Below are 23,802 nucleotides of genomic sequence, written 5' to 3'. Positions count from 1 at the left end.
TGCTTCTGACAGGATCACGGCTAGCAAGTTCGACATGGCTGAGGAGCCCCATTACTACGCAAGCAGATACAGTAGCTATCCAGGAGATCTCGCACATTCATGCTTGCTATCATCAATCGATAGCAAACGCGTTCACTGCTTCAGACTACGTCCAGCAAGTGACTCTACAAGCTGCCTACCTTACCGACAGGAACAATTTTCCGACTAGACTTAAAAGGAGGTAGCCTTGCGCAGTCGAACGAGGATCGTGATCTAGAACAGCTATACCATCCATTGTGCACGGCGACAGATCAAGACGCTCGCTTGACGCGCAAAGTGAGGCGATATAAGCTCTAAGATGGATACATCCTTCACTGATTGAGTTCGGAGAGCGCCGACCAGAGCATAACCGTAGTAATTGGCAAATGATGATTCGGCTGGGGTGAGATTAAGTGTGGCCACCAAGAAGTGGGTGAACGGCCAGATGATTCAGGAACGAAGGGTCTAGACACCACGGGTTTTCAAAACCCCCCAGACTGGGAACTGTTCAGACTTCAAGCAGTCGACAGTGCTGCGCCACTGTTCACACTTATCTCCAGGGGGAGTTTCACTGGGATCACTGTCACCCTCCATCCACGACTTAACTACCCCGCTTCCTTTCCGAGAAGGCTAGCGCGGTGTCCGCTTTGACGACACTTGAACAAATCTGGACACCATAGGGGTGGATGGCAGAAATCCAGAACGTGTCAGAGCTGCGTGAATTATCTGAGTTGCCTCATTTTGTTCTGAGACCCCTACTGGCAGGTGCTGAAGAGCCCCTTCCCCTGCGCCGAGTTTAGCCGATGCACAGTGATTTTCACAGTCAGACCCCGAGATAACGGCAACGAATTACTGGTTAGTTAGTACTGCTCTTGTGCTAGATGATGATGATGTACTCTGTAAGGTCACGCACTGCTCTCCCAAACACCGCCCGTTTGCAGAACCGGAGATGTCAAACTACTATCAGTCTATCAAGCCCAATTGCCTTGGAGCGATGCCAGTTGTGTGTTGCCCCGGCTTCCCGTAGTGGCTGTACACAGACAGCTCATCGCAGTCAATCACCTTACGCAGATCGTTGCGATTTACTAACAGCCGAGGTACCTACAAGCCAAAGGTTTGTTTGTCGTGGGGCTTGGACCCCAAGCTCATAGTTCTGTAGAGGTAGCAGCTTGAGATGGGCTCCGAACACCGTACCTAGCTATCACCAATCACCATCTGTCAACCGGTACGTATATGCAGAGTCTAGAATTTGCCACTCAGACGTCAGTGGTAAGTCAGCTAAGTTCAACTGCATGAATCGGGATACAACCTCCGCAAAGTTCATGGTAATCACGATGAGTCGGGTGTCTAGACTGGGAGGCAACTAAGCCACACCACCATGCCCCTACTCACTGTCATACCTTGATCCCTATGGAAGTTCTTTCTCAACATTTTGGGATGATACCCAACACTCACTTACCTGCCTTGGGTATCTATTGTGTGTGCGTCTCCGACTGGCTCTCTCATCTCACCTAATATGAAGACAGGGGGCATATTGGAGGAAACACACCAAATACCTCCAGTACTCGACGGGCAAGTCCGTTTAAAGTCCATGCTCCGATGCATTTTACGCCCTGGCCTTAAACTCTAACGTTGCGCTCGCAGCATGTAGAGTGGCTGTCTCATCGCTTATGCAGGCAATGACTTTCATAACGCTGCCCCGTTGTTCGTATGCTGTAACTAACTAGTATTCGTTGGGGAGAAGGGAAAAAAAAAAAAAACCCCCCGACAACGAAAAGAACCAACGAATCTCACTAGTCCCCATTCTGCATCCCCAATCATCATCATCATTACTTATTACCATCTGTTACAGCCCATTCCAGCCATGCGGCTCTTTACCGTACCTAGTACTTGGTATCTCTCAGTACTATCTCGTACCAACTGCAGCAACTCAGATCAACAACTCTTTTAGGTAATAACTGCGCGTTATTTCCATGACTTTCTCTTACCTCTTCGTGACCATTAAGTTCTGAAGCTCCTCCTTACCAAGAGATACTAGTTAGTAGGGCATATCTTAGCACTATCATCAGTCTAAGCCACGGTCAAGTGACGTGTTCGTTGCCTGGGAGTTGCAATGGCTGCAGTAACTGCAGTAGTCCGAGTTCGTCGTGCACAGCCACCGTCATCCCTGATGGTAGGTGGGTATCAAAGGGCGTAGATGTAGGGAAATCGCAGCAATGTTGGTTTCAACCACTTTAGGGTTGGCAGCACTAAGCCCTGTCCCTGATTCATTGCCTGCCCCCAGGGGGGGGATATGGATCTAGGTACACACTACTACTGGTAGTATACAACTTTGTGCACGCCGTGCGATGTGTGCTGTCCGACTGTGTGCCAAATTAGAGCCTTCAGCACCCTTGAAACACATCATCTGCGATACAGATTATCTCCGCTACGGAAAGAAGTTCCTTTCATGTGCCGTTTGGATTGAAATGGGGTCGCAGTATGCCCTGATTATTGATGCAAAAACAGCCGCTGAGAAATATCACAATCAAAAAAAGTCCCATTCCAGATTAGTCATATCATGATAAGAGAATATGCGCCTTGCAACTCCCCCACGTGACATACTTTTCACATACCGTGACACCTTGCTTGAACGATGAAAAAGAACTAGCGAACAACATGACTGACAATCATAAGCACGCGGTTGACAAATGTTTAATGACAAGCTGATGCGAAACAAGCGAAGGTATTAGGAAGCCTGTGTAGTATCTCCAATAGGCTTCCCCATATACCACTCCGTAAAGGTTTTGAAGGCATTGGGATTTCCGTGGCTGAAATCGTACAGTTTAGTGGGGCGTAAAATCAGCTTTTGACCCTGGAAAAAGGCTTCAATTACTCGGGCCTGTAACCCCATGAGCGAAAATACCAAGACCTAGAGCGCGAGTCAGTACGGGACAGTGGAGACCATTGGCCAATAAGTAGAGGGCGTAGTATTTACCGGTGAGACCATTGAATGTATGTACTTCGCTCTCCAATATTGCTTCAGCATGATTCGGAGAATTGGCATCAACTCGCCAAAGAGGATGGTGGAATCTGTGGCGACCATATTATTGTAAATGACCGCTTTCACATGTGGACAGGCAGGGTCATTCGGCTCTGCGATCTTGAAGCATCCGAACTCCGGCTGCTCATCCCTGTACAGTCCTATATTCCCAAACGCTGAGTCTCCGATGCTATATAGTAGGGGTTAGTGGACATCCTGAGATGATGGTAGTGACTTTCTTACCACTTCGGAACCCAGGGGGTCCTGTATCCTTCGCGTTTGGCTTTTAGGTTATAGTAGCTGATATAAGAGTCAAGGTGCATGTCCATCACGTATGCGCGATCATAGGGACGGGTAAAAGCAGGGTCGGTTTCATCTTCTAGACCGTTATAAGATCCTTGAAGGTCATCATCATTGGGTTCTGGAAACGAGTGGTCCGAATAGGGTGCGAAATAAGTAGGCTTATTCGCGGACACCTCATCTAGTATCATAGAATTGACCTGAATATTGAGGTTGGCTAGTTGCTGCAGGTCAAATTCATCAACTGCTAAGCTCTTGATTTTTAGCGCCAAGTCCCTCAATGCCACCCGCACCAGGCGACGGGCTGGAGATTCTGCAACGCGTGACATAGTGGTGGAGTACTGTCAGGGAAGCTAGACAATTTCAAATTTAGCCGGCACTTGGTATACAGAACAGAGTAGGCTGATGGTTGACGAAAAGGGGGCCTTGTGCTCTCTTATGTTGTTCCTTGTCTCCAGGACGTCGCAATGGAAGTGACCGAATTGTTTCCGCTTTGAGAGCAGCAACATTGGTTGCCGGGTAACCACCAATCAGCGTCCCCAGATTCACGGCTTCCAACCCACCAAATCCCATTTGTCCTACTAGTACTTTTGTACATTCAATACTTAGTACTGTCTGCCTAATGAATGCGACTGAATTGAGGATAAGCGTCTTACTTCACTCTACGGGTTATGCCAGCTATTCATTAAACTCGTAGCTAGTAGTATATATTTGAGACCGGCTGATACCGCAAGAAGAAATTCCCCTGCGTTGGTACCTACCTTCTACTCTCACATTATGTCTAGTATTTCTCTCAGCTCTTATTCTTATCATTTGCGAATAAGCACCTTCTTGTTCGTTTGCCCAGCTTGTGTTTGTTACGTCTAATCCTACATCATTAGCGCTCACTGTGATCGAGCCCTGATTGTGTTGACCAGCAGGAGGTACTCGCAGCCAGCATATGCGCATGGATCTCCCATTGGCCATATTGACGCCCAGTTCTTTTTTGCGACAAGCACAGAGACCAGAACTACGGCGGGATAGTCATTCTGAAAGCTGAGGTAGACGGGTATAACAAGATTTAACGTACCCAACGCAATCCTCTCTCCTCTCCCAACTCGAGCGCGTTCTGCGCCGTTTTTGCCCCTCCAAGGCTGTATAGAGATTGACCTTACTCACTTCAGACCTTCACTGACCACATTTGTGGGAACATAACACCATGCCTGACTTACCGCACAGACTACCTTCGAATGCGCAAGAATGGGAGGATGCCATGGCTGAGCTAGAACTCACAGGCAAGACTGTACACGGGGCAGAGCTAGCATCTGCCTCAAAGATTGAGTTCAAACAATTTATGCTGCTTCGTGTACTATGGGTGACTCACCACGCAGTAGATCTGCCGAAAATGCTTCCTGGTTTCAATGGATGGATCGCGAAAGCGGAGAAGATGTTGAAAGGTTACAAATCATGGGACATATACTGTCAGAGCTTCACGCGCCCGGATTCTGGAGAAGGAAACTTCTACATTGCCCGACACTACCAGCTGGAGGTTACGAACACCAAGGATGAAACTGATCCGGAGTCACTTACGACTCCTGTTGCGCATCGGACACGCGCGCGTTTACTTGGTCGACAGCGTGCCGATGAGTATATGGAATCACCTTCAAGGTCCACGAATATCTCCGCAGCATTGAACATTGAAGACCTTCGTATCTATGATCCTCTTGATGATTCGGAAGCACTGGCTCCAGAAACCCCAATCCATGAGACCTTAATCCCTGAGACCCCAACCCCTAATCCAAGCCCATTCGCAGAGATAACACCTGCTCCCAAGGAAATGGAGAATCAGTTATACCCTCCAACGAAAGACGAACAGATAGTGAATTGTGCCTTGGTTATCTTCTTGAATGCGCTGACCGTACCCTTTAAGCTCGCCAACAACTGGACTTTGCATAGAAAAGTTTTCAAAGCTAAGTTTGATGGTGCCAGTTTTGAGGCAAGAACTGATGGCTATCTCGATGACCGTCGCGGAAAAGCTCAGGCCATCATCGAGGTGAAGCCTGTCAGACGATCCAAGAAATCCGTTCCTATACAAATGCAAGAAAGCGCACAGATGGTGGCCTGGATCAAGAATGATTGTGAAATGCCAAATCCAATTGATATGAGGTATGATGCCCAACATCCCTCAGTGATCTTTAGACTCGTTTGCAAGACAACACCGGGATGCTGACTAGAGGAATAGGCATTTTCTTGTCGCGCAGGATCGACATGAGATCTATCTGATAGTTGCTCAGTACGATCACAACTATATCAGGTACTTGACAGATAGCAGTTATAGCAGCCAGTGCTCATCTTTCATGACTATGCATCTGTTCGGTCCTTGGGACACACTGGAGCTAACGCATATGAAAAGGCTGGGGCCCATTCTGTTGGCCGTTTCACTACGTGCGGATGCTGAGATCAAAAGAATCAGATCAAACTGAAGGTATTCTCTAATACAGCGATGGCGCTCCAATTTTCAAGGATCAATGGTTTTTCAACTTGCTATTCTGGAGTATTCTGATACCCTGTACAGAAAAGGTTTGTCCGCTCCTACTATTGAAACAGAGAGATAGAAGCAAGGAAAGAGAAGAAGAAGGCATACAGAACTCAATAGAAGTATTTTATATCTCCGGTTCCATACCAGCAAGTTCTCGTTAGAGCTCGGCTCTCCTCAATTACTGGGGCCCCTCTTCTCGTGTTTCACCAACCTCACACATTGTAGAGTTGAGAACTTCGACCTGCAGTGACTGAAGTCCTCACTATCCGTCCGGAAATTTCAATAGTAATAATGACAATACATGAGATATGAAGTTGTTCTTATTTCGTGTGTAGGATCGAACCCTGGTCATGTCTACCCACTGTCCTGTTCCTGATGCATTAGTTACTCAGTTATTAAGGACTGTCAGTCTATGCCTTTTGCACTGGATACGTAGTGCTTTCTCACCTACAAACCGAATTTATGAGTATGGCGGTTCTCCTTTACAGTTAGACGTAGCTCAGAGCATGTTCTGGGCTAGCCATTGTCAGAATTGTGTCAAAGGAGGCATATTGCCCTGTTCTATAATATTTTGATTTACACCTAGTGTGTTTGGTCTCGCCCGGTCAAGTATAGCCTCGCAGATTGTGGAAACTTGAGAAGACTACGGAAATCACCGCCTCTTGACACATAATGTTTGACCGAGAGAGCTTATATATTATAGTGAAAGATACGTTAACGAAAAACGCAACTTAGAGGTGGTACAAGTTTGATTCTTCTACATCGTCTTCATTGTAGAGTGTGTGGTATATACACAGGATCTCCCGCTCCCAGAAACCAAAAAGCGAGTTGCTTAGTGGGGGTGGTTCTTGTGGTGGCCTGTGAAATGGTAAGCCCTGCTGCACAATACGCCAGAAGAATGTAGGGGACGTACGGAGGTGGAAGTAGTACTCCATGCTGTAGCCCAGGATCAGGATGGTACCGATGGCGTGGGCGAGGGCTATCAAGTAAGCAAATCATCAGCATCTTTCACACGGTAAGACATGATTGATAGAGTGTACTTACGAGCAGCGGAGGGGTTCTTTCCGAAGTAGCGAGCCTGGTAACGGCCGATGATGCCGGTGGGCTTAACCTCAGGGGCAGCGCCACGGGGGAGTCTGGCGTAGAAGTTCACGACACGGTCCATGCGGGCAGCATCCTTGGCAGCACCGATCGCCTTTTTGACAGTTAGTTGTGTTCATCAGGTATAACGCGCGTTTTGTTGAGTTCCCGAGGTAAAGCACGAAAGAGATTGCTCCGGGCGGTAACGTCTAGGCAGTGTCGGGGAAGACCAAGGTAGGGGTTCTCACGTTGGGGGAAGCGATCTAAACATCAATTAGCATCAGAAAAGGATATATTCTGGTGGTTATATGGGATGTTTCGTACCTTGGGAGGGATCAAGGTCGAGAGACCGCGGCGGGCGATGTAGCTCATCTTGTAGGATCTGTGCGACCCCGAGTCAGAAAAATGTCGGATCAATAGATAGAGAGACGCGGAATTCAGAGCATCACACTGGGAATAACCAGCTTACCTTGACGCTAGCAGGTGAACTAGGACAATGGATAATGACGGAGAGAAGGAAGAAGTGCCAACGAGAAAGCGGGTTGTCGGAAGAGCGGTTCGACGCAGGGAGGCTCATTCGAGTCGCGCTAAACCGCATTCGGACTCGTCTGAAGGCCGGCACTCGCCGCATACCTCAACTTGCAATTGCTCTACCGCAGCACCTTGCTCTCTCCACTCATCCAAGCACAACCTCGCCATCATGTCGCTTGCCAGAGCAGGAAGATTCGCCTGCCTCCGCACGGGCAGGCTCGCCGCCCCCGTCAATGCGCGTTTTGTGTCCACGGGCACCGGTCGAGGCGACCCTTCCCGCACATCCAGCACTTCTGATGCCCCGACTGTTCCTCACTCCGAGAGCACCTTGATTCGCAAGGAGAGCCCTTCTGAGGCTATGACCCGCCATCAGCCCGATTATGACGCTACCATTGATCACGGCACCTCGTACGAATCCTCCCACCTCGCGATACAATTGGAGTGACCCAAACTGACAAACCGAAACCAGTCAATTCTCCCCTGTGCCCAAGCGCGTTATGGATGGCAGTGAGCCTGGTGCCACTGTTGCTGCCGCTGTTCTGTCCGGCGCTCCCACCGATCTTCAGGCCCGTACTGTCCGGTATGAAGCTCCATAATCGAATATCTATCACCCACCTGTATCAGACGCGCTGATCAATTATCTCCAGGATCTACCGTCAAGCGAAGCCCGCCACACAGTCCGGAACCTGGCACGGTCACCACTGGAGAATGGATTGGGATATCCTGCAGAGGGGTCATCGCTGGGAGAACCCCCTCATGGGCTGGCAGTCCTCTGCTGATTGCATGCAGGGTACCCACCTGAACTTCAAGAGCAAGGAGGATGCCATCCTGTTCGCCCAGAAGCAGGGATACGAGTACTTCGTTCAGGAGCCGAATGAGCGTCGCTTCGTTCCCAAGGCCTACGCTAACAACTTCGTCTACGAACCGAAGAAGCTCAAGCACATCAAGACTAAATGATTGGGGTTTCTGGTGTCATGTACATAAGTGCAGGTCTTTGTTCAAGTTCTGGGTTGTGCTAGGTGATAAATTAACTTTCCTAAATGTTACACTTTTTTCGCTATTACCAGATTCATATTGACGTATCCTGGCGAAACCCTTCTGACTGCTGGTATGCAGTATCATGAACTTACATATCACTTTAATGCTAAGCAGCTCGCAAGAAATTAGAACTTGTTCTAGCAGTCGCTGATAATTTGAGCAATACCTCTCGACTTGTGCCAGGTACTATCTAAACTAAAGGCGCTAGCACCGACCATCGGTATAAATGCTCCGGCTTCATTGGGGCGTATGTAATTTTGAGACATAGCGTACGGACATGGAGTGCCTTCCTCCTATGGCGGTGGGATCGCAAACTTCAATCAACTACAATCTTGCAAATTGCTACTAGTACCAGTGGCTAACCGACTAGGACATTGGCTTCAATTAGCAGACCAAGGATGGTGTCAGCTAGTACTAATTGACCAGCTCTCCAGTATATGTAGTAAAGGCGTACTAGGCGAACAAGCGAGGTACTAGTACTATCATGACTTCATCGTAGACATGATCTTCACATGAATACTATGCCGCCCCCTTCATATCAATGATACGACATTATGTGTGAAAAACTAGTAATGATAGTAATTCAGCTGCTTCTTCGTAGTCTAACCGGAACCTTTTGAACGGAAGAATTGACTACTAACTTTCTACATCCAGCAACGCGGCTCACAACCATACCTCATACGGATCTGGCAAATTCCTCCGAAGGCACGAGGGCAGAACGGAAGTTCACCGGGTAGCAGATGGGCTTTCAGACCTGCAGCAAGTGGATCTTCCTTTTTGGCTCTTTCCGCAATGACTCGTTTTAGTCCGTAGGCTTCAGCGGTCTAGAGAAAAGGATGAGAATAGAGGTTTGGTTAGGACTTTGTGCAATTGAGATTTACATGAGGAAATGGACGAGGATTGTCAGCGAATTTGAAAACAACGCTTCTTATGCTTTCCCAAGCTTTCAAAAATATCGTTCGATAATCACCATCCCGGCAAGAACAGATCCGGCCAAGGAGGCCGAGAAGGACTACTTTGTAATAAAAAAGAATGGCACAGGCAAGATTTCCAAAGCATAAAAAAGGGCGCCCAGCCACGGCGGTTTGGAACCCCGCCGCCCCCACCTAAAATTTATTATCGGCGACGTGATAAGATCGAAAATTTACCTATCGTCAGTTCATGCCTGAAGGTCCTCTCGCTCCCCCTTCTCCCTCTTTTGCCCCTCGTTTCTCGCTGGTTCTCGTGAAATTTTGCAAACTAGAAACCACACTCCTTAATCAATAATTTTTCTTTATCATGTCTGCTGTCAACGAGAACAATGTGGAGGGAGTGAGTGAAACGGTCCTCACCCTCCGCAAGGTTCTTGTCAATGAGTCCGAGCCCCTCGCGCGCCGCTTCCGGGCCCTCTTTTCCCTCAAGTACCTGGCGTGCCTGCAGCCTCCCTCCGAGGACACCCTTCCGGCGATTCAGGCCATCGCTGCCGCTTTCTCTTCCAAGTCGGCTTTGTTGAAGCATGAGCTTGCCTACTGTCTGGGTCAGACTCGTAACCCGGACGCTGTCGCGTTCCTTCAGCAGGTTCTGAAGGACAAGGAGGAGGATGTTATGTGCCGCCATGAGGCCGCTGAGGCCCTGGGTGCTCTGGGTTATGAGGACAGTCTGGAGATTCTGAAGGCGCTGAAGGATGATGAGAAGGAGCCCGACGTCATTAGGGAGACGTGCGACATCGCTGTGGACCGTATCGTGTGGGAGAACTCCGAAGCCAGGAAGGCTGAGAAGTTGAAGCCTAGGTATGATCTTACTTTTCTCTTGTCGCAGCCAAGTCATTCGGATTGCATGCTAATCGAGTGCTTCTATAACATATAGTGACTTCACTTCCATCGACCCCGCCCCACCAATGCCCTTGGCCGCCGCAGAACCCTCTATCCCTGAGTTGGAGCAGACATTGCTGGACACCAAGCTCCCTCTCTTCCAAAGATACCGTGCCATGTTTGCCCTGCGCGACCTCGCGTCACCTCCTGATCTGCCCACCGCCGTTCAGGCTGTCGAGGCCCTCGCCAAGGGTCTCAAGGACCCCTCTGCGCTGTTCCGCCACGAGGTCGCATTCGTTTTCGGTCAACTCTGCCACCCCGCATCCGTCCCTAGTCTCACCGAGACTCTTAGCAACCAAGAAGAAGCTGGTATGGTGCGCCACGAAGCTGCGGAGGCCCTTGGTAGCTTGGGTGATGTTGAGGGTGTCGAGGATACCCTGAAGAAGTTCTTGAACGACCCCGAGCAGGTTGTCCGGGACAGCATTATCGTGGCGCTTGATATGGCCGAGTATGAAAAGAACGGAGAGATGGAGTATGCGCTGGTGCCGGACTCTGGTGCCCCTGCTGCCGTGTCTGCTTGATGAATTATGCGAATAAAAAGTCTACAATGCCGGTAAATAGTTGCTTTCATGACTCATAGATGTACAATTGAGAATTCCCCAAAGAAAAATACAGACACCAGGTCTTTGCCGTTTAGTTGTTCGTCGATTCCCTGTGTAACGGAAGATTAGTATGAGGTATTGCGGAAGAAGCAAGGAAAGAGAAAGAGATCGTAGGTTGCATACTTGTGACCACAGACACAGGTGTAAAACACCGTACTACCTTCATCTGCACTGCGCAGTTGTACGGTGGTGTAGTACATCTCTTTCCGTCCACACTTCACGCAAGTATGTTGAGTAAGGGCTTCGGTTCTTCTGTCGGACGCCGTCAAGGTCTGGACCGCAGATCTTTTCGCTCTCAAGGCAGACGGGAATGCGCTCGGCTTGGACTCGGAGACAATAGTTTGGGGAACGGTGTCTGAATGGCAAGGAAAAGAGGGAAAAGGTCAGTGAATGCGCCTTAAGGATATCAACAAGGCAAACCTACCTTTATTCCTAGCTCCGCAGACATCACAGACAAGAATCTTAGTTGGATCTCCAATTGAGCCATCCAACAGAGAGCCGCAGTCAGTGCAGAAGACGAGAGTTCCGATCGCGGACATATTGAAAGATACGGTGGTTTGCAGCAAAACAGATCTGATCGATCGGACAAATTGAAACACGATTTAAATGACCCTTCACTATTTTTTTTTTCTTTCCCGCCTTGCAATTCTTTGGATGGCGGCGGAAAGAATGGCTCCAGCACGGGCCAATTTTCGCAGGCCCAGCGCGCCATTAGTGCCGGGCGGTGAGGCGCGGCAGCGGCAAGAGAACCGTGCCTGGCATTAATTATTGCATTGGTTTGCCATGGAGATCTTTTGGATGATCAGGCGTTTATCGGGGGTGGTCTCTCATTCTCCTTGCTCCCATAGCCATGTCTCTGAGGAGGGCATGTCTAAGCTACAGTCATAGATCTTCCTTTATCCCATCCTTAGCTTCCCAGTAGGGATATCCGCCGCCATGGCTCAAAACTGGCATCCGGCCGTTCAGGTCGTCATCAACGGCCATCCTCAAGCGCAAGCTCATGCCCCCAGCGGGCAGGCTCGCCGCTGGCAAAGGCCGTTGGCTGTTGAGGAAGCGTTGCAGTACTCGCCCATGTCCAGCTCGCCGTTATTCGGTTTAGGTCAGACCGAGATAAACCCTCTTTGTGAACACCGTGAACTTGAACTAACTGATTGGCTTGTCTCCTTAAGATTGCATCCTACGCCCTGACGTCGGTCGACCCCCCAATACGACCTCCATTAATCACATCCTCCAGTCCGGCCGTACGGCATTAAGTCAACTCAATGGTGAAATCCAATCGGGACGGGACGAGTCGAATCGCTTAGAGACATCTCGGGAATACTTGCAGCAATTGCTGGATGGTGATCAGTTGACTGAATTGTGAGCTTCATCCATGCTTCATTCTTATATCATATGCTCACCTACCCGGGTACTAGCAAGTTCAAGCTGCCAACAAGCTCGATTAGCACTCGGCAACCACCCTTGACAGCCGCCCACGACCATGTCGCCAGCAGCAACAAGCTTGGTTCATTTGCAAAGATGATGTTAGATGCTACGGATATTGCATTTCGATGTAGGGCTTCATCGCTTCACATGGGCTTCAGAAGTGAACTGACAATCGATAGATCCTACGCCGGATGACATAGAACCGCCGCAAAAGCCTACGTCCTTCAATGAACAGCAACCTTCCGTCGCAAACAGACCTGTACCTACACCCTCCTCCCGACCGAGCCAACAGCCAAGTCAACTATCGGTAGTAATTCCCGTCAAGCCATTGCCGCCCCACATTGATGATCACGGCATGTCGAAGAAGAGGAAACTCAATACTGATGGGGGCGAAAATCTTACGACTATCCGGCTGAAAGACCAAAAGGAAGAGGCAGACGCTGCCCTAGTGAAGTTGCAGGACTTGCTCCATGAGATCTTCGAATCTGAGGATCAGCTCGACCCCAGTACATCCTCCGGTGCGGCTCCTGAACAAACAAACGTGGTATTTACTACAGCCCATGCACTCGAGGTGAACGGGCTCATCCTCTCATCCGACGCCCATACGCGGCTGCAGAAGGCAATCAAGAAAGTGGTTGGGTACAATCGACTCCAAGATATCCCATCGGACTATCTGAATAGGATCCAGAAGCTTTGTGAAAAACCAATTATTGCTGCCCAATCTCCGGATTTCAGAATAGACGATCCCTCAAGTGAGTCTGAAACGCAGGATTGGTTAAAAAAGGTGGATGACATGCAGAATGCTCTTCTTGCCATTGGTAGTCTTCTGCAAACCATGTCTGGTTCTCAGACGGAACGAGACCTTTGTCCGGAAGATTTGATTGAAGCCATACCGAATGTTTTTAACCAAGTCTTTGATCACTGTATCATCCCTGCTGTCCAGTCACGTCCTGGAGGCAAGGATGCGAAGTATTTTGAATTCTTCTCTACCCAAAAACGGGTTCTTGGTACCTTAATCCAGCAAAGCAAAAAAGTACTTGCTCTTTTTGCGGATTTCCTCTCACGGATTGACGTCTCAGAAGGAACTGTCACCGCCGCGGAGTTCTTCGCAGCTAAGCTAATTTTCGTCGAGAATTCTCACACGGAGAAAGACTCTACTGTTGGTGTTCAAAAGTTCGAGTCGGTTCGACGTGGAGCCATGGATGTACTGGCCAAGGTCTTCTCCAAGTACCCGGCCCAACGCCCATATATCCTGGATGAAATTCTTGTATCCCTTGAAAAGCTTCCGTCTACTCGGCAGAGTGCCAGACAGTTCAAATTGGCCGACGGAAAAAATATCCAACTTCTAACTGCATTGGTCATGCAACTGGTGCAGACAACTGCTTTGGACGTCCCGAACTCAAGGGCATCTAGATTGAGGCGCAAGCCACCTGGATCGGCGGAAGATGAGGACGATGACGAAGTGCTCGGCGACAGCCAGGGAGTGGATGATGACCAGTCAAACATGTCCATGGAACAGCTTGCGACGAAGGTCAACCGTTTACATGATAACGCAGTACGCAGTGCTCAGTACATTGTCAAATTCATCGTTCAACGAGCGATGACATCCACCAAAACCGGCGATCAGCCTTATCGAAATATTTTCGACCTTTTCACCGAAGACCTGATCAGCGTCCTAGGCTCTACCGACTGGCCGGCTGCAGAATTGCTTCTCCGTATCATGGCCTCTCACATGGTGGGTATCGCCGAGTTGGACAAGAGTTCTGCGACAGCGAAAAGCATGGCTCTTGAACTTCTAGGATGGATGGGCTCTGCCATCTCCGATCTCATCGTAACTGCTCAGCATTTGCTTCCGGCCATGGAGGAGTCTGATAGCGATCTCAGCGAGCACCTAAAACAGCTGTTCGAAGAGTATTCGAGCCGTGCTTTGCATCTACAAGACCTTGTTGTTGCCGAAGGCCCCTATCGAATGACACTCGAATACTTCATCCAGGACCGCAGTGTAGACAACTGGCAGCTTGCTAGTGCTCGCGGGTTCTATCTTACCCAATGGTCCAAGACCTTTTGTTCCGTTTACTACAATTCTGAAGACAAGGATGAGGTCATGTATGACGACGCGACTGAAGAACTGGTTTCACTCTTCTCCAAGCTTTTCTCTGATCCGCTATGGCTCGAGACGCACAGGTGAGTACTTTGTGTTGAGGCTCACACCACATTACTGATCTATTTCCTAGGCAATTCAACACCGTGCCTACGGCGCATGGCAAGTTTGCATACATTTTGACTGTCTTGAACTCAGGGTTCTGCAAAGCTTTCGACACTATTCTCAAAGTTTTGCTCAACTCGATTGCGAGTGATCAGGCCAAAGTTCGGAGCCGTAGCTTGAAGAGTGTAATCTACATGCTCGAGAAAGACCCAAGTCTTCTTGATAGAGATGCTTCAGTCATGCGTGTAATTCTGCGCTGTGCTACTGACGCATCTCCCATGGTCCGTGATTCTGCGTTGTCCTTGATCGCGAAATGCATTGCATTGAAGCCGAAGTTGGAAGAGGACGGTTGCCGGGCTATCTTGACCTGCGCCGCCGATCAAACTGCTGGTGTACGAAAGCGCTGCATCGGATTACTGAAGGATATCTACCTCAACACGTCGCGTACCGAGTTGAAGCTTGCGATTATGGATAGCTTTCTTCAACGTACAGGCGACTTGGAAGACAGTGTGGCGACTTTGGCGCGACAAACATTTGAGGAGATCTGGCTCACTCCCTTCCACGGACTCATCGACTCGGCTCAGGATGGCCCGAAACTCAAGGTCGGTCTTGATGAGAGGGTGACACTCATCGTCAGCCTGGTTCAGCGAAGCGAAACAGCGCTCGAGACCCTGAACAACTGTCTCAGAAAGGTCCTGTCCGAAACGTCCAAGACCGCATCTTTGAACTTCAAAGTATGCAAAGCAATGGTCTCTACAATGTTCGAGAAGCTGGTTGAAGGTACCGAATCGTCGAAAGAATTCCAGCAAGCACTCTTGCAAACAGTCACCGTTTTTGCAAAGGCCAATGCAAAGTTGTTCCGGCCTGATCAGCTGGAGACTTTGCATCCTTACATTGGACACCTGGCTACGGCCGAGGACCTTTTCCTTTTCCGCTCCGTGGTAGTCATCTACCGATGCGTATTGCCATATTTGTCGTCCGCCCACAATACCCTGCTGAGGGAGGTGCAAAACGACCTTTTCAAGAGCGTTGCTAAGCTTGCTCGCTCAGAGTTGAATGAAGTGATGGCGTGCCTCTGGACTATCAACGGAGTTCTGCACAATACTGACCGGCTAGTGAAGCTGACCATCTCCGTTCTGAAACCGATACAGCATTACAAAAACATAGATCTTTCGGACAGTGCAAACGCCGCAGTCTTAGCCAGAGCCAAAAGCTACATCCGTATTGCCGGCTGTGTTGGCAGACACTGCGATCTTGAAAAGTACGAGCCGCATTTCAAGAATGCTTTCCCATCATGGGGCGGCGGGTCAGTGGCGGGCCTGATGGTTGATGCCATTATACCCTTCACCCTTCCGAAACAACCTCTTGAGCTGAGAGTCATGTCCCTGGAGAGTTTGGGATCGATTTGCCAGTCCTGGCCAGGCCAATTCAGTCGTGATAAGCCAAGGCAGGTTCTGTCTATGGTGTTTGAAGAAGATAATCCTAGCCTGCAGAACATTGTGCTGAGGTCATTCGCGGAGTTCTTCGCAATGCACGAAGGGAAGGCCGAGAAGACCGTGCTACCTGCCGCTGAGATCGCCGAGCAGGAAAGCGCCACGCGACTAGGAGGGTCTTTGAAGGCCAGCGACAACGATGGTGCCGCCGCGTTGATTGCCCAGCACTTTCTGCGGAGCATGCTTCGAGTTGCACAATCGCGGCAAGACTCCTACGCTCTGACTGCCATCGAGCTGATTGCCAGTATCAATCGTCAAGGATTGGTTCACCCTAAGGAATGTGCTGGCGTTCTTGTCTCGTTGGAGACATCGACTGTTCCCGCGATTGCAAAAGTTGCGTTTGACACTCATAAGATGCTTCACCAGCAGTACGAATCGATGTTCGAAAGGGAATACATGCGTGCTGTCCAGGAGGCTTTCTACTACCAGCGCGATGTGGTCGGGGACCCCAGTGGTGCATCAAGCCGCCCGTACATTGCCAAACTTGCGCCGCTGTTCGATATCATCAAAATCAGCAACAGTCGCTACCAGAGAAAGTTTCTCTCGAACTTGTGCTCAAAGGTCGACTTTGAACTGAAAAAGCTTGACGCCACCGGCGACCCGCCCGAGCATCTTCTACTATCTCGCTTTGTGGCTCAGAACCTCGCTTTCCTTGACTACAATCAACTTGCCGAACTCGTACCGACAATCGGCTGCATGGAACGCATTGTCTCTGCGACTGGGACCGTTGTAGCCCACTCGATCGAAACCGATATCTTTATCGCTAAGAGGGAGCCCACTACCGTGGAGGGAATGCCTGCTCCTGCAACAGAAGGCCTAGAAACCATGGTAGCCCTGCAGCAGTATAATCCAGCTACCCTGAGGCTTCTGGCTACCGCCGCTGCATCCCTTTCCATGCTCTGGGAAGCCCGAACCTATCTCCGCCGTTTGTATGGTGTCACAGCGAATGCACGCGTCAAAGAGGCCAAAGCTGCATCGAAGGAGCTCAGCAAGTCGGCCACGAAGGTGCACGGCGTGACGGGCGACAAGTTCTGGGACGCCATCGCTCGGAATATGAACGCATTGAGCAGCGAGCAGAGTATGATTGACAAGTGCCGCGAGTTTGCGACTTTGCTTAATATCGACGACGAATTCAAGGTTGGAGGTGGTGAGGATGCAGAAGGGGACAATCTGGACGCAGCCACCGACATGGATGACCCAGCAGCCGGTTGGGGAGCTGCTGCTGGGTCCCGTCCGGGGAAGCGAAAGAACTCCATGTCCGGGCAGAGTCCTGTCAAGCGTCCCCGGGGCCGAAAGCCTGGATCTGGCAAGAAACGGGCCAGTACGGAGCCAGGAGAAGAATTGGAGTGGAATTAGAAGAGGTGCCGAAACCGTTGATCGGGGTTGGCACCATGACCCGTGTATTTTTTTTTTTTTTTTTGGCTGTCTATTATCTATTAAACTACCTAAGAGGATGATGCATTTATGGGATCGGAACTGGCGTTCGGAATGCCGACGAGGTATTACTTACAACGGTGGGTGGGAGGCGCATTGACATTATTATTCTTATTTCTCTTCCTTTCCTATGTGTGATGAGATGACCCTATTTTTTCAAATACCATATGTCTAGTATCCAGATGGAAATAAACAAACAATGCATGAGAACAAACTATAGATGTGTAACTATAGCTACCTCCGTATAACTGTCCCGATCGAGCAAAAGATGCCAAGCCGGGCCCTGCAGGCCGAGCGGGTCGAGCGCGGCTTGGCCAGATGACGTCGCGGTGCAGTGGTTTCTCCAAGTGTTGTTCGTCCTCCTTGAATCTTCCCTCTTCCTCTCGCAGTCAGCGTGTCTCTTTCTCTGTGCTTTTCACCTGTCACTTTGGTGTCATCGCTCGTTGTTACCTCTCTCTCCTCTCCTCTTTCTTGTGCCATTGGGCCTCTTCGCGGGTCGATTGTCTCCAGTCTGGCCCCTTCGCAGTGACCGCTCGTTCCTCCTGCCAGCTTAGACGCCATGAGCGCGGCGCTGCTCCGGAGTCGTCCGGACCACCATGCCCTGAGAAGAATCGCCCTTATATCTCGTCGGTACCAGTCTTCGAAGTCTCCAGCATCAGCAGGCCTCGCTGCCTCCCGAACCCGGTTACCTCATCGCACGGCGACAGCTCAATGCTTGGCGTCGCGTGCCTTTTTCAACCCCCAATATTCTGTCCGACATAATTCTACCACCCCCGAAGCCAGCGAACCTCCTCAGAAATCCTCTTTCCGCAATGCCATTTTCAAGTCCTTCGCCTACTGTGGCGGCTTCATTGTCATGAGCGGTGCTGCCGTCGTGGCATTCTTCATCTACGATGCAACCACTTACCGCGAATCCTCGAGTGCGGAAGATATCCCCGTTTCGGAATTGGCGCTGAATCCCCGGCGCGGTGGACCCAAGAACCTCCCTATCGCGGAGGTCTTGATTGGAGACAGTGATTCGGAGGATAAGCTGCAGCAGAAGGACAAGCCCCGTCTGGTCATCCTGGGTACGGGTTGGGGTAGCATCGCCCTTCTGAAGCATCTCAACCCCGGTGACTACCATGTCACGGTCGTGTCCCCTACCAACTACTTCCTGTTCACTCCCATGCTGCCGTCTGCGACGGTCGGAACTCTGGGTCTGAGGTCGCTTGTCGAGCCTGTTCGTCGGATCGTGCAGCGGGTGCACGGCCATTTCCTCAAGGGAGAGGCCCAGGACGTTGAATTTTCCGAGAAATTGGTCGAGGTGTCTCAAGTCGATGCCAATGGCCAGGAGCAGAGGTTCTATCTGCCTTATGACAAACTAGTCATTGGTGTTGGTACGTTCGAAATCTTCCTCTCTTCCTGCTGGCATGATGTTCCTGAAACTAACTCTCCGATCCGATAGGTTGTGTTACCAACCCCCACGGCGTTAAGGGACTGGACAACTGCCACTTCCTGAAGTCGATCGATGATGCCCGGAAGATCAAGAACAAGGTCTTGGACAACATGGAACTTGCCTGTTTGCCTACGACTAGTGACGAGGAGCGTAAGCGACTTTTGTCTTTCGTTGTCTGCGGTGGAGGCCCGACGGGTGTTGAGTTCGCTGCGGAGCTGTTCGATCTGCTCAACGAGGACCTCCTATACTCCTTCCCTAAGATCCTTCGGAACGAGATCTCCGTGCACATCATTCAGAGCCGTAGTCACATTCTGAACACCTACGATGAAGCGCTCTCTCGCTATGCTGAGGTCAGTCCAGGGTCCCCGTTTGTCGCGTGCCAGGAATTACCATAACTAACTGGCCCGTACAGTCCCGTTTCGCTCGCGACCACGTCGACGTATTGACGAACGCCAGAGTGGCGGAGGTCCGCGATGACCGGGTCCTCTTCACGCAAGAGGAAGACGGGAAGCGCGTCCTGAAGGAGATCCCCATGGGCTTCTGTCTGTGGTCCACTGGTGTCGGTACGTGATTCCACCTCCTATCTATCCAACCAACACACTCACACCCATGACAGCCCGTGCCGATCTTTGCAAACGCCTATCCGACAAGCTTGATTCCCAAAACAACAAGCACGCCCTCGAAACAGACTCTCACCTTCGTCTGATCGGCGCACCCCTCGGCGACGTCTACGCAATTGGCGATTGCTCCACCGTCCAGAACAACCTCGCCGGCAACATCATGTCCTTCCTGCGCACCATAGCCTGGGAGAAAGGCAAGGACCCCGAGAAGCTGCACCTGACCTTCCGCGAATGGCGCGAAGTAGCGACTCGCATCCGCAAGCGTTTCCCTCAAGCCTCGAACCACCTCCGCCGTCTCGACAAGCTCTTCGAGCAATACGACAAGGACCAATCCGGCACGCTCGAGTTCGGTGAACTCTCCGAACTCCTGCACCAGATCGACACGAAGCTCACTTCCCTGCCTGCTACGGCGCAGCGCGCGAACCAGCAGGGCGAGTATCTCGGTCGTAAGCTGACCAAGATTGCGGCCGCATTGCCGGGTATGCAGGCGAACCAGATCGACTATGGTGATCTGGATGAGGCGTGCTACAAGGCTTTCAAGTACAAGCATTTGGGAAGTCTGGCGTACATTAGCAACGCTGCTATCTTTGACTTTGGCGGACTGAACTTCAGTGGTGGTGTCCTGGCAATGTACCTCTGGCGGAGTGTTTACTTTGCCGAGAGTGTCAGCTTCCGGACGAGGTGTATGTTGGCCATGGATTGGGCCAAGCGGTCATTGTTTGGAAGAGGTAAGTTGTTTCTTCTTTCTTCGCCCTGCCCTATCGGTTTACGGGGTTCATTGCTAACTGTTGGTTCAGATCTTATGAGCTTCTAAGGTGCTTTTTCCTTTTCCACCTTTAGCTGTGATGTGCATTTGATTTCCTGATGGATTGCTGTCACCGGATGGGCGCCATATATTATATGGCCTGCAGTCACCACACTCCTACCACGTCTATATCTACTACTTATGCCCTATGAACTACTACGTAAATAACATTATATCTTTTTTTCTTTCTTATCTAGTATTGAATCAGTACCCAAGCGTAGCTGGGTCTAGCTGGAAGTGACATGCTGCTACTATAGTACAGTTGTATGACAATGAAGGTTCGCCTCGAATGTACCTACTCTACATATGAGACGACAAGGTATAACATCGGTTACTAACCCCATCTTTGATGAGGTTTTTGCTATTATTGTGCCTTAGTTGACATGGGGGATTCTTTTTCTTTTCTCTCTCTTGTGGTATCCAATAGGGGGACTAGGGGAGGGATACCCTGTGTTGTAAGTAAGTAATGCAAATGCAAAGGCTTTAAGTGGTTGATGTTGGTTGTATGTATGTATGTATGCATCAAATCTAGTTGGTTAGAACTTGAGATACTATATATACGTATTGTTCGGATTCATTAGCGGTGTAGTTGGAGTAGAAGGATGAGGAGTATACACTTGAATGCCATGCATTATGTATACCCAGTCGGTCTTAAGATCATAGCTTGGAGTGAAATCTTACTGGCTGTTGTTGTCTGAGGATGAGCCGCATTGCTATTTTGAAGACCATAGTAGAGTCATACAGTACTTGGGTTGATAGTCAATGCGATTTAGCCGGAATGACGCCGAAAAATCCTTAAACCCCTTCTTTTGCCGTTTTATGATGGAATCTAAGAGTGCTGATTACAAGAGAATCCTCTTGCATCAAGATAGAGTTCAGATCTATCTTGCTATAAGTATAGTATTCAAACACACTAGTTTGGGTGTATTTGGACCGAGAGTTCTTTCCACAAATAGCATAGACTACAGCCAGCATGATACTAGTACTAATACTTAACAGTATTGGACATCCGCGCAACCTGTGTGTAGGTATATATTTCTGTTGCTCACTCCTTGTACTAGTAGTAGTAGTAGCTGCTGTGGCGGCCATGTGCCTTAGATAGAATTGCTCTGTAGTTTCAAAATCACGATTTGGCTGTGAGGCCAAATGCTGGATCTGGGACTGTAAGAACAAGAACACCAGATAGGCATTCGCTGAAAAAGATGCGAAAAGCTGACCATCAACGATGAGGGCCATGTTTTGCTCCACATATGACATATAATAGTCATAGGCTGTAGAGAACGGCCCAAAAGAGCTCAGAACAAGAAACCGTTCGCTGGCGACGGCAGAAACGATCGGCTTCGAAGACAAAGAGCCCGAGACAAGAGATCCGTAGTATAGTAGTAGTAGTATATACTCATAGCATTTCAAGTTGTCAGCTGCCAGCACATCACCCCTGGCAATAGTAGTACTACTATCAAGATCAGCTGCTACTAATAGTAACTACTCGTAGAGTGGATTCTGTTCGTCCCTTCGGTTTCGTCATCACTTGATCCCATTAGAAATTAACGTGCTGCTCTCGCTTCGTGGTACAGAATCTGTATGAGAACAAGATACGTGCGTCGTGGGGTCCCATACTAAAGGACTAGAGATGGGGGAAATAATAATGATTCTTCCTGAAAATGAACGTGATGGGAGGGATGGCACTGTCAAGAAGTGCTATATAAATAACCTGCTTATAGCATCATCTCATAGTATTTCCTTGCTGGGTTGTTTCTACCTTGTTGGTCAATCGTAGCTTGTGAATGGCATTTAGGCTGTGTGACTACTGTGTGGGAGGTTCATTGTGAATGAAGGGTTTCAAGTTGAGAGGACTTGTTAGGTCCAGATCCAATTCCTGGTCCGCACACCACGGTCGGCGGAGACAGATGTCCAGTGTATGCATAATGTATCCTCGTATTGAACCGTAGATGTTACAAGAGGGCTATGGAAGCTGACCCTGCCCGTAGCCTGCACCCAAACGCCGTGCTCAATGGTGAACAAGAAAAATTCGCGCGGTGATACGTGAAATGAAGTATTAGGCACCAGGGGGATCGCAGATCGAATCCTGGGTTTAGGAGATCATGGGGTCGACGTCCCCATTATTGGTCATTACGGTGTCGTTAGAGCCATTGTGGCTGGCACTGGTCGAACTGGCCAAGGGATTACTGTTGTGGGTGTTGGGATTATCGCCCAGTCCGAGGTCCAGCTTCTCGGGTAAATCCTTCTTAGCCTCCCGGGCTTTCTGCTCAGCCCACGCGCGCAGTTTGACCAAGTTGCGTAGCCGGGCCTCTTTACGAGCGCCTTGATTCAGCAGGATGGCTTCATTGACGCGGTTGGCAATGTCCTTACGAAGGTCGGGGTGTAGTAGATGGGCAAGTGATGGGGACAGATTATCCGTCGGGAATATCAAGAGTGTAAGGGTCCTCTCAAGGTCCTCCAGGAACTGGGGGTTGGTGGGCGCCCGCGGTGCCAGTTGTGAGGTCGCGAACTCAAGGGCAGGGCTGATGTCTCCATCAGAGGAAGTGGTGCATGAGCGAATCAACTCCACTAGTTGCAGACGCAGCAAGGCGAAATGCAAAGGGGCATCTTCATCTAGAATCTAAGCCGGTAAAGTCAGCAAAAAGGCCATGACATAGGTGTGACGATAAGAGACGGCATGTTTAGGTCTTGGTGCTCATATTGAAAATTGGTGATGTTTGTTTATCAACAAACCCCAAAAGGGATGTTCTGAGTGGTGCATGAAACTTTGTATAATCCTAGCAACAAGGGTGGGGTGGGTAGGAGTGGGAGATGGAAGAGGTATCTTACCTGAGGGTTGAGCTCATTGATTTTCTCAATGGCAAGTTGAATATTCCCAGAATGGATTGCAGTACGAATCTCAACTCTTTCTTGAATCAACTCGACATCTGCCCTGGGTTGGATATTGGCCTCTACTGCAAACTTCTTCGCAGCAGCTGGGTAGCCGTTGGTGATGAGGTAATCCATGACTAAATAGTTGATATCACTTTAGAAGGACAGTCAGTAACTGAAGACCAATCGGCAAGATGATTGATGACAAGGCAAGGTGAAAACGAAGCGTTCAGAAACACAAGTCAATAGTTTCTCCTCAAGGTTTTTCAGAGAGATTCCCAACTTGATTTTCAAGATACATCATGCAATCGTAGCGCGAGACGGAAATAGCGGGGTAATGGACTCACGTTTTGGATGGTTTCACCTCTTCGACCTTCCGTTCGAACTGATGCCATGTCGGCGTCGTCGAGGAAGAGGGAGACATCTGCTTCCCGTTAAAACCAGGCAACCACGCGGCACACACGACATGTCAGGACGCATACGTAATTGGCAGAGGACATGGTGACGAGCTCAGTGGCTGCGAAATTTTGCGATGTGGGAGATGTCAAGTGACC

At 49.8% G+C, this 23,802-nt stretch overlaps 9 protein-coding genes across 9 annotated transcripts; 5 read left to right on the top strand and 4 right to left on the bottom strand.

The window, feature by feature from the left end:
* Nucleotides 1-2,323: 2,323 nt before the first annotated feature.
* On the bottom strand, nucleotides 2,324-3,798 carry ASPBRDRAFT_61627 (uncharacterized protein). Its single transcript, XM_067628325.1, has 3 exons — nucleotides 3,284-3,798; nucleotides 2,996-3,230; nucleotides 2,324-2,929 (listed from the first exon to the last, which is right to left on the bottom strand). Exons 1-3 carry the CDS (start codon nucleotides 3,667-3,669, stop codon nucleotides 2,747-2,749), a joined length of 804 nt encoding a protein of 267 aa, XP_067485471.1. The 5' UTR covers nucleotides 3,670-3,798; the 3' UTR covers nucleotides 2,324-2,746.
* A 740-nt stretch (nucleotides 3,799-4,538) lies between these two features.
* ASPBRDRAFT_71420 (uncharacterized protein) lies at nucleotides 4,539-5,958 on the top strand (the record flags this gene model as incomplete). The annotated part of the gene is made up of 2 exons (XM_067629131.1): nucleotides 4,539-5,485; nucleotides 5,562-5,958. The coding sequence occupies 2 exons, from the start codon at nucleotides 4,539-4,541 to the stop codon at nucleotides 5,800-5,802; spliced, it is 1,188 nt and encodes a 395-aa protein (XP_067485470.1). The 3' UTR covers nucleotides 5,803-5,958.
* Nucleotides 5,959-6,589: 631 nt separating this feature from the next.
* Nucleotides 6,590-7,310, bottom strand: ASPBRDRAFT_50990 (F1F0 ATP synthase subunit f; the record flags this gene model as incomplete). Its single annotated transcript, XM_067626652.1, has 4 exons — nucleotides 6,590-6,837; nucleotides 6,903-7,053; nucleotides 7,187-7,201; nucleotides 7,263-7,310. The coding sequence occupies 4 exons, from the start codon at nucleotides 7,308-7,310 to the stop codon at nucleotides 6,590-6,592; spliced, it is 462 nt and encodes a 153-aa protein (XP_067485469.1).
* Nucleotides 7,311-7,619: 309 nt separating this feature from the next.
* ASPBRDRAFT_142703 (ETC complex I subunit) lies at nucleotides 7,620-8,676 on the top strand. Its single transcript, XM_067619201.1, has 3 exons — nucleotides 7,620-7,877; nucleotides 7,939-8,049; nucleotides 8,117-8,676. The coding sequence occupies exons 1-3, from the start codon at nucleotides 7,639-7,641 to the stop codon at nucleotides 8,424-8,426; spliced, it is 660 nt and encodes a 219-aa protein (XP_067485468.1). The 5' UTR covers nucleotides 7,620-7,638; the 3' UTR covers nucleotides 8,427-8,676.
* A 1,109-nt stretch (nucleotides 8,677-9,785) lies between these two features.
* Nucleotides 9,786-10,878, top strand: ASPBRDRAFT_191465 (deoxyhypusine monooxygenase; the record flags this gene model as incomplete). Its single annotated transcript, XM_067620371.1, has 2 exons — nucleotides 9,786-10,276; nucleotides 10,353-10,878. The coding sequence occupies 2 exons, from the start codon at nucleotides 9,786-9,788 to the stop codon at nucleotides 10,876-10,878; spliced, it is 1,017 nt and encodes a 338-aa protein (XP_067485467.1).
* Nucleotides 10,879-10,990: 112 nt separating this feature from the next.
* ASPBRDRAFT_50987 (DNA-directed RNA polymerase I core subunit RPA12) lies at nucleotides 10,991-11,498 on the bottom strand (the record flags this gene model as incomplete). Its single annotated transcript, XM_067626651.1, has 3 exons — nucleotides 10,991-11,009; nucleotides 11,083-11,314; nucleotides 11,384-11,498. The coding sequence occupies 3 exons, from the start codon at nucleotides 11,496-11,498 to the stop codon at nucleotides 10,991-10,993; spliced, it is 366 nt and encodes a 121-aa protein (XP_067485466.1).
* Nucleotides 11,499-11,895: 397 nt separating this feature from the next.
* On the top strand, nucleotides 11,896-17,439 carry ASPBRDRAFT_114950 (putative sister chromatid cohesion protein Mis4; the record flags this gene model as incomplete). Its single annotated transcript, XM_067616858.1, has 5 exons — nucleotides 11,896-12,058; nucleotides 12,129-12,318; nucleotides 12,375-12,511; nucleotides 12,564-14,568; nucleotides 14,619-17,439. 5 exons carry the CDS (start codon nucleotides 11,896-11,898, stop codon nucleotides 17,437-17,439), a joined length of 5,316 nt encoding a protein of 1,771 aa, XP_067485465.1.
* Nucleotides 17,440-17,886: 447 nt separating this feature from the next.
* Nucleotides 17,887-20,717, top strand: ASPBRDRAFT_167786 (putative NADH-ubiquinone oxidoreductase 64 kDa subunit). The gene is made up of 5 exons (XM_067619629.1): nucleotides 17,887-18,893; nucleotides 18,962-19,302; nucleotides 19,365-19,515; nucleotides 19,569-20,300; nucleotides 20,370-20,717. The coding sequence occupies exons 1-5, from the start codon at nucleotides 18,077-18,079 to the stop codon at nucleotides 20,384-20,386; spliced, it is 2,058 nt and encodes a 685-aa protein (XP_067485464.1). The 5' UTR covers nucleotides 17,887-18,076; the 3' UTR covers nucleotides 20,387-20,717.
* Nucleotides 20,718-22,469: 1,752 nt separating this feature from the next.
* Nucleotides 22,470-23,672, bottom strand: ASPBRDRAFT_115267 (uncharacterized protein; the record flags this gene model as incomplete). The annotated part of the gene is made up of 3 exons (XM_067616882.1): nucleotides 22,470-22,997; nucleotides 23,207-23,402; nucleotides 23,596-23,672. The coding sequence occupies 3 exons, from the start codon at nucleotides 23,670-23,672 to the stop codon at nucleotides 22,470-22,472; spliced, it is 801 nt and encodes a 266-aa protein (XP_067485463.1).
* Nucleotides 23,673-23,802: the final 130 nt, after the last annotated feature.

Source organism: Aspergillus brasiliensis (assembly GCF_001889945.1).
Source record: "Aspergillus brasiliensis CBS 101740 unplaced genomic scaffold ASPBRscaffold_1, whole genome shotgun sequence".
Classification (NCBI taxonomy): Eukaryota; Fungi; Ascomycota; class Eurotiomycetes; order Eurotiales; family Aspergillaceae; genus Aspergillus; species Aspergillus brasiliensis.
Note: the sequence above shows the minus strand (reverse complement) of the source record. Positions and strands in the feature narration are given on the sequence as shown.

Coding starts and splice junctions, on each gene's coding strand:
- ASPBRDRAFT_61627 (XM_067628325.1), bottom strand. CDS start 3,669: ATGTCACGCGTTGCAGAATCTCCAGCCCGTCGCCTGGTGCGGGTGGCA. Junction 3,231..3,283: donor ACCCCCTGGGTTCCGAAGTG/GTAAGAAAGTCA, acceptor CCTACTATATAG/CATCGGAGACTCAGCGTTTG. Junction 2,930..2,995: donor TACATTCAATGGTCTCACCG/GTAAATACTACG, acceptor CTCGCGCTCTAG/GTCTTGGTATTTTCGCTCAT.
- ASPBRDRAFT_142703 (XM_067619201.1), top strand. CDS start 7,639: ATGTCGCTTGCCAGAGCAGGAAGATTCGCCTGCCTCCGCACGGGCAGG. Junction 7,878..7,938: donor ACCATTGATCACGGCACCTC/GTACGAATCCTC, acceptor AACCGAAACCAG/TCAATTCTCCCCTGTGCCCA. Junction 8,050..8,116: donor CTTCAGGCCCGTACTGTCCG/GTATGAAGCTCC, acceptor AATTATCTCCAG/GATCTACCGTCAAGCGAAGC.
- ASPBRDRAFT_167786 (XM_067619629.1), top strand. CDS start 18,077: ATGAGCGCGGCGCTGCTCCGGAGTCGTCCGGACCACCATGCCCTGAGA. Junction 18,894..18,961: donor CAAACTAGTCATTGGTGTTG/GTACGTTCGAAA, acceptor CCGATCCGATAG/GTTGTGTTACCAACCCCCAC. Junction 19,516..19,568: donor TCTGTGGTCCACTGGTGTCG/GTACGTGATTCC, acceptor CACCCATGACAG/CCCGTGCCGATCTTTGCAAA.